Source organism: Petaurus breviceps, unplaced genomic scaffold, assembly GCF_028583685.1.
Source record: "Petaurus breviceps papuanus isolate PSGF00001 unplaced genomic scaffold, PetGlider_PUasm1.0 90925, whole genome shotgun sequence".
In the NCBI taxonomy this organism is placed as follows: Eukaryota; Metazoa; Chordata; class Mammalia; order Diprotodontia; family Petauridae; genus Petaurus; species Petaurus breviceps.
The window spans coordinates 12908191-12916696 of NW_027187380.1; the positions used below are offsets into that span (position 1 = coordinate 12908191).

Below are 8506 nucleotides of genomic sequence, written 5' to 3' on the forward strand. Positions count from 1 at the left end.
ACACACACACACACACACACACAAACTAGCCAAGTAACCTTGGGCAACTTACTTAAACACACTCACCCACAAAAAGAAAAAAAAAAAAAAAAAAAAAGGCCAGGTAGCACAGCGAGTAAGAGCACCGGCCCCAGAGTCAGGATAACCTGGAATCAAATCCGGGCTCAGACTTAGCACCCACCCAGAAATAACTGGACGTGTAACCTTGAGCAAGTTACTTAACCCCAACTGCTTTAAAAAAAAAAATCTCTCTAAAAAGTAGCAAGATTTCCCAGCTGAAGGGGCAGTAGGCACTACAGTAACTTCACAAGAGCTTTTTTTTTATTTTTGCTTTTTTGGAGGGGGGAGGGCAGGGCAATTGGGGTTAAGTGACTTGCCCAAGGTCACACAGGTAGTAAGTGTCAAGTGTCTGAGGTCAGATTTGAATTCAGGTCCTCCTGACTCCAGGGCCGGTGCTCTATTCACTGTGCCACCTAGACGGGCCACACAAGAGCTTTTTTTTGAAGTTTTTATGCTACTGCTGAAAAAAAATATTCACTGAATACACTGGACCCATCTGGGTGGTAGTCATAAAAATAAAAATAAAAGGATGCATGCTTCCCAATAAACATATCTCTGGACATGCTACAGTAATTAGTCCCAGATCTCATTAAAAAAAAAAAACAAAACCCAAACAATTATTCAATCTATTTAACCCTGTAAATAGAAAATAAGAACTAGCCAAAGCATCTTGAAAATGTCATTCTAATAAAAGCAGCTGTTAAGAAGAGTAAAGCACAGTAACAGTCTTAGTGGGCAGAGAAAACCAAAAATGGAAGCTTCTGTTGAACGAGAATTAAATCAATCTGTAGGCAAGAAACACGTTCACCCTCAGGCCAGGAAGACCTATCACACTGACAGTTATCCTAAACTGGATGTTTTTCAGGCTTAATGAGATTCTCAGTCTTGACTAAGTCTATACAACCACATAAGCTTCCAAAATTTAAAACAGTCAGAAATGAATCCAAATTCCTCATGCCCCAGCTGGTCAAGATCCCTAACAATACAGACAGCCCAAGAAAGGCTGCCCAGGGGAATCTGCACAAAAAGAGAGCAAGAATTACTTACCTTTTTTTCTGAACAAGGTTTCACACACCAGCATCTCACCAGGCCCCCACTCAAAACACATTTGCCTCTTCTTGGAATTCACCCCCGGAATCAACTAGAAAGAAGGAAGACAAGATAACTGTCAAACTCTCCTTGATGAAAGAAATCTGAAGTCTCAAAGTATCCAATGATTTGTCTACACAATCCTAAAATCAGTAATAAGCAATCAGAAATACTTCTTCAGTGCCTATATAAATGTGATACTATCAAGATGATTAGTTATAAAGTCATATAAAACAAGTCACTGAATCAATCCCTTGTAATAAATACAACTAAATAAAACTTTAGTTGTTCTGTTCCACAGTTATACACTGTGCCCCTAAAGAAAGTCTCCTGTGGAACAAATGCAAATAGTTAAGAGGAGTGTTATAATTAAAGCACATACTACCCCCAAGTAAACAACTCAGAATACAAACTGACAGTCAGTAGCATCATCTCTGGATATGGACAACCAACACTGTTGGATTTTATACCAAATGTAGCAAGTACAGTCAATCTTTGACAATTTAAGAACCACACATTTCATTAAAGGCTGTTGCCATGCTATAGTGTAGGGGGTCAGCAAATTCTGAACTGTCATTTTGTACTGCCCATGAGCTAAGAATGGTTTTTAGATTTTAAAATACACTTTATTTAATGTATTTTGCCTTTGCTGACTGACCATGGATTACTTGGTCATTCAACTTCTTTGAGCCTCAAGTTTCTTATCTGTAAAGTGGGGATAATCCTACCTGTACAATATGTACCTCACAGAGTCATTATGAGGATCAACATGTATTCAAAGGACTTTGTAAATCTTAAAACACTATATAAACATCAGCTATTATCATATCAGACTACTTTATTACCTTATACCTAAAATAATATTTGGATGGTGTAGCAGCAAGCACCCTAGCATACCCAGAGTGGTGGCCAACACAGGTTCTTCGGTCTGCTTTTCTAAAGGATAGCAACTCAAAATGGGTTAACAATCTTGCTTTAATCAAACATATGTCATTTACCTGTTCAGAGGGAAAAGGTCAGCACCATGAACTTCAGAGAATACAAACAACTTACAAGCAGACAACAAATACAGAGAAACATCAGCAGACAGGGTTCCAACTGTCTGACCATTACATCCATACCTAATCAGTTACCAGAGAGGGAAGCACCAACATCTGGGTTTTCAAAGCCAGGGGACTCAATGGCTGCCCAGAGTCTCCTCTGGCCAAATCACACAATTCTTCTCAAAGTGAGCCCCAAAACAAAACCTCACATCAGGGTATATATAGCCTTCTTCTAGCTCAGAGAATGACACAACTCTCTTGACCCACTGCCCAATCACAAAGTAACTAGATGTGGGCATTCCTGAAAAACAAGCTTCCTGCCACAGGCTCCATGTGACCACTTTCAGCCTATTAGGGGGCAGAGTATATTTGCAAATCAAGGAAGGTTCTCAGAGTCACTTAAGCCTATCAAAGGGCCTGGGACAGGGAAGATGTTAAATTCCCATTCCCATAACAGATGGATCTGTAACCTCACTGACATTGTTGCAGCAGTAGACCACACCTTCCCACTCTGTGTGATTCTTATACATATCCTCCCAAAAGTCCTCTGCAAGCCTTCTAATATGCTCTAGATACCTGATATTTCCATAAAAGTATGTGGACATTGGTGATCCTTGTTCTCAATACATGCTTTCCTCCCTCCTCTTCTCGTCATATATCTCTCTAATGACCTTCTTTATGCCACTTCTCTTTATTTGTAATATGTCACAGCCTAGCATGCATCATTCCACTGGCCTCTGGGTAACTAACAATTAAAATTCTTTGGAAACTATTCTCCCTTCATTATATATGATCCTTCAACAAAAAGTTGGCAAAGGATATAAAGAGTTTAAAAGATTTGTAAACTTGGGGCGGCTAGATGGTACAGTGAGTAGAGCACTGACCCTGGAGTCAGGAGGGCCTGAGTTCAAATCCGGCCTCAGACACTTACCACAAAAAAACTAGCTGTGTGACCTTGGGCAAGTCACAACCCCAACTGCCCTCCAAAAAAGCAAAAAGAAAAAAAGATTTGTAAACCACAAGTGACCACATGAAACCATGCTCTGAAACACCAAAAGCAAAGAAATACAAGTTAAAACAATGTTTTTTACTTCACCCAGAAAATTGGCAAAGATGACAAAAGATGTGAACAGTCAATGTTGAAGGTCTATGGGCAGACAGGCACTATTGGTGGCATTCAAAGTTCACCACTTGGGATTTCAGTATGGACTTTTGTTAGAAAAGTGACTGTGGGAACAAAGAACTGCCAACAAAATGAGTACCCATTGACTAGGAAAAGGCTAAAAAAACTATGATATATGAATGTAATGAATTACTGTGCAGTAAGAAATGGGATCAGAGAAAAGTGGAAAGATTTGTATGAACAGACTAAAGTCAAAGGTCCATGGGGATTCTAATGTATGGGTGAATGGCCCCTATTTCTATTTGAGTTTGACAACACTGGTATAAAATGTCACACAAAGTATTTGTATTGGATGCCTTGCCTAACTAGTTTTGTCATTTAATCAATAAGTATTTATTAAGTACCTACCATAATGTGCCAGGTACTGGCGATGAAAAGACAAAGATGAAACAGCCTCTACCCTCAAGGAGTTAACACACAATCAGGAGAGATAACATGTACAGATATATATGTACACACACATACACATATATACTTATATTCTAGAAACACACTATATATATACATACATAAATATATAAAATACAAACACATAAAATAAATACAAAGCAATTGGGGTGAAGGTTTAAGAAAAAGCTTTCATGTACAAAGTGCCTGAGAAGTTTTTAAAGAAAAAAGGATTCTAAGAGGCAGTAGCCAATGCAGAGGCATAGAAAATAAACGGAATATTATACAAGGGAGACAACAAGAAGGCCAACTTGAATGGGGCCATAAAGTGTAAAAAGTGGAGTGATGCATAATAAGGTTGGAAAAGTAGGTTGAGGATCCATTGTGAGGCCTTCAAAAGCTAGAAAGAGTAGTTTTTATTTGATTTTAGAAATGATAGGAAACCTCTGGAGCTCACTGAGCAGGACTATGACATGGTATAACCAGCACTTTTAGGAAAATCCCTTTTGGCAGCTGTGTAAGAAGACAAATTAAGAGGCTAGGGCAGTGAAAGGTGATGTAGGCTTGAATTACGTTGGTGGTTATGTGACTACAAAGATCAGGTCAGATGCAAACGATGTCATGGACACAGAAATGGCAAGATGTGTCCACTGACTGTGTGTGATGAGAGAGAACAAACATTTAAGGATGACACCAAGCTTACAAATCTGAGTGACTAGAAGGAAAGAGGTGTGCAACAGAAATGGAGAAGTTCAGAAGAACTGAACTTGGGTGAGGTTGAGGGAAAAGAAAATGAGTTCAGTTTTGGACAAGCTGAGTTTAAGATGTCTATAGGCAACCTAGTTTGAAATATCCAACAGAGAGATATGAGCAACGCTCAGGAGATACCAAGGCAGGATATGTGGAATTTAGGAATCATTTGTAAAGACATGATAATTAAACTCATGAGAACTGCTGAGGTCACCAAGCAAGATACAAGTGGGCCCAGGATAGAGCCCTGGAGTATATCCACAGTTAAGGAGCTATGAATAGGAACCAAAACAGGATGCAATCTAGAGAGGGTGAGAAATGACTGGTGCAAAGACAAAAGGCATCAATAAGATACAGTTAAAAAAACAAGTATCAATCTTAAGTAGCATTATTTCAGTCAATTCAAGATCATCATGTACTCTGCAGATATCAGCTGGTAATTTATGTGGGTTATGGCATTAAAAAAAATTCTGTTTTATTCTACTACTACTTATAAAAAAAACAACATGCAAAATAAATAAATAAGGGGAAGCTAGGTGGCACAGTGAATAGAGCACTGGAGTCAGAAGGATGTGAGTTCAAATACAACCTCAGACACTTACACACACACGCACAAAACTAGTTGTGTGACCTTGGGCAAGTCACTTTACCCCAAATGCCCCACCTTCCCCCCTCCAAAAAGCAAATAAATAAATTTATGGGGGAAAATAAATAACAATATGCACTCCTTCCTATGTATACCATTTTTTTTTTTGCCTAATTAGCTTCAGCAGTGATTCACAGACTCTATTAACTAGAAGGGACCTTCAAGGCCATATAGTTTAACACATACATTCTCTTTCTTAGAGAAACAATGGCAAAGACTTGAGGATGTGAAGTATGACTAGCTTCAGCAGAAGGGCAATGTTAACAGCTCAGAAAATATAATGAGGAAAACAGTGAGGTCCCAGGTTGGCTAGCTCACTCTAAAATATGAAAGTACCTAGGGAAGTTTGCAGGGTGACAATATACTACTAGCTCACCTCAAACTCACTGATTGCATAGCCATCAGATATTCAGTGCAGAACTAAACAAAAACCTGGTCCTCACAGATGGGTTGAAACTGGATTCAACCAAAGTACAAAGATGAAGTCAGAGAAGACAAGGGTTACTCCAGTACTTTCCACAGCCTCTGTGAAAACATCTCTGATTTTCTCTCTGCCCACTATGCCACATTTCTATACTAAGACTAAATAAAACTACTATGAATGACGAGGCTCAAGAGAATGGACTTTGGGTTTAGCAGGCAGGAGAAGCCCTAGAGCTGGTGGCTGCAATGCAGTCAACAAAAGTGTGGAGGGGACCTGTGGGAGATGTTATATCAACTATGTTATAAAAGACAAGCACTCCAGTTCTAAATGTCTTATTCTAGGATCCTCCCCTCCACCAATGCAATTCAACCATAACTCTCTTCTAGTTTTACATCTTTGGGAGTTGTCTGGGGGACAAAACAAATGAGTTGCTCAGGAACCCCAATTAAGTGTGATGGGCAGAATTTTAATTTAATTCAACAAACATTTATTAATTACCTACAAAGTATAATATTGGAATGCAAAAGCTTTTTTAAAAAAAGTTGTTGGGGCGGCCAGGTGGCTCAGCGATTAAGAGCACCAGGCTCCAGTGTCGATTGCTTAAAAAAAAAAAGTTGTTTACTAAACCCAGGCCTTTCACTATACAACATTACTATACTTTTTTCAATATTTTTTATTTAAAGTTTTGAGTTCCAAATTCCATCTCATTCCCCTCCCACCCCAGACGGTGAGCAAACATTTCTAGGCTATACACGTACAATTATGTTAAACATTTCCATATTAGTCATTCACAATACTATAATTGATATTAGTGACTAAAGCTGTCATCTCAATAGCAATGTAGTAATAATGATTAACACTTATATAGTACTAACTATGGGGGGTGGGGGAGAAGGAAGGGAAAGACAAAGGGAGTAAGGATTCATATAGTACCTACTTTGTACCAAGCACTTTTACAAATATCTCACAACAACCCTGACAGGTGGGTGCTGTTATTATCCCCATTTTACAGCTGATGAAAGTGAGACAGATAGAAGTTAAGTGACTTGCCGAGGGTTTGCAAAGTGCTTTAAAATATTGTCGCACTAGATCCTCACCCCAATCCTGCGACAGAGGCGAAGTCATTATCCCCATTTTACAGACTAGCTAACTGACACTGGGAGCGCTGAAGTGATTCGAACAGGGTCATAGAAATGGGAAGTGGCTGAGGCCGTACTTGAACCCAAGTCCCCCTGACTCCACTGCCAGCACTCTACCCATCTACACAGCTAAAGTGACAAGCAAGAAAAACCCCCGAAGACGCCGTGGAAAAATCAATTCGGTTCCTCAAGAGGTGCGCGGAGGGGTGGGAGGATAGAGGACAGGGAGGCCGCCCAGGGCGCAGGAGAAAGGAACACCCACGTGTGTGGGCGTGGCCAAGGCGCGAGCGAGAGACAAAAGAACTGCAGACAAGCGACTCTCGCGACAAGCCCCGGCCGGGCTGGGGCGCGCGCCCGAGTTGGGCTGCGACGCCCAGAGGGGCGGGGCAGCGACCTCCCACGGAAGGCGAGAACGCATCAAGTACACTCGTGGCTGTCTCTGGCCCTACTGTCCCCCTCGACATGGACTCTACCGTGAGCGTGGGCTCGCCGTCTAGTTCCTCCATGCTGCCGATCCGGTCAACACAAGCACCTGGGGCTCGAGGGCCGCCACAAGCACCCAGACGCCGGATCTCGCGCCTACGAAGGACCCCGCTCCAGAGCCCGGCTGGCCTCGGAAGTGCCTGTTAGGGCCCCTCGGACTTTGGAGCACTTATGTGCGCTTGCTCACTCTAGCAACACTTCCGGGTAGCTCCCTATTCGGGACTTGGAAGCAGCCGCTCGGAAATCGCCGATCCTGAAGCATCACATCAGTACTTCCATCAGTCTCGCTGACACCAGGCATAAGCGTGGGCAGCCCATCTCTGAGGCGGAGAAACACCCGCCTCCCCAGGCGGCCAGAGAGTTTTTTCTGTTGGGTCCTTGATGAGTTTAGGAAGCATGGGATCTGTGAGCAGGCTGCGCCTCCCTGCGGTTATGGGCGGAGAGGCAGTCTGGGATGACAGTAGAGACACCCATGCAGGTTAGCTCAGCAGAATTGGAGCCCGTCCTATTCTGGGACTTCTCCGCAGTCACCGTACTAGTTGGCAGTGTGGCTGCTGTGCAAGACGCATCCACGAAGGTGGAAATTGTCAATGCGATTGCACTTGTTTCAGGGAAACACTGCCACATGATAATGATGAGGATGGTAATAGTAATGATAGAAGTAGTAGCCGACATTTACATACAACGTGTCAGGCACTGTGATATCTCACTTGATCCTCACAACTACACTGGGAGGTAGGTGCTATTATCCCCATCTTACAGAAGAAGAAACTGAGGCAAACAGGTTCAGTGACTTTACACACAGCTTTTAAATTTCTGAGACTGAATTTGAACTCAGGTCTTCCTGACTCCAGGTCTAAACTCTACTGCTTTCAGTTGTCCCAGGGAGCATGCAAATTCCCCAAAACGATGCACTCATTCATTTCATTTTACTTGAAGTGTTATTTTTGTTGCTGTGGAGGGACAACTAGGTGGCACAGTGGATGGAGTGCTGGGCCTGGAGTCTGGAAGACTCAAATCCAGCCTCAGACACTTAATAGCTGTGTGACCCTGGGCTAGTCACAACCCAATTTACCCACTTTCCTCATTTGTAAAATGAGCTGGAGAAGCCACCTATCTGCCACCTACTGAACTAGAGCAGTGCAGAGTCATTGAGGGGTCTGGGTAATGCTATTCCAGTGGGAGGTTCTACTTGTAGCCATACCATTTTTTGGGAAATAAAACCATGTCTAGGAGTTTGGAGCCAGGCATGGCTGGCTGGCCAGAAGATATGGCCCATGAGTGAGTTTTTCAGACAGTATA

The 8506-nt window shown here is 42.1% G+C and overlaps 1 protein-coding gene across 1 annotated transcript in view; it reads right to left on the reverse strand.

Annotated features, from left to right (window-relative positions):
- NUP85 (nucleoporin 85) overlaps window positions 1-7372 on the reverse strand; it is a 28779-nt gene extending 21407 nt beyond the window's left edge. The window contains exons 1-2 of the mRNA XM_069076453.1: window positions 7195-7372; window positions 1108-1201 (exon numbers count right to left, since the gene is read on the reverse strand). Of these exons, the coding sequence (XP_068932554.1) occupies window positions 1108-1201; window positions 7195-7227 (127 nt within the window). The 5' untranslated portion in view covers window positions 7228-7372. The remainder of the gene's footprint in view (window positions 1-1107; window positions 1202-7194) is intronic.
- Window positions 7373-8506: the final 1134 nt, after the last annotated feature.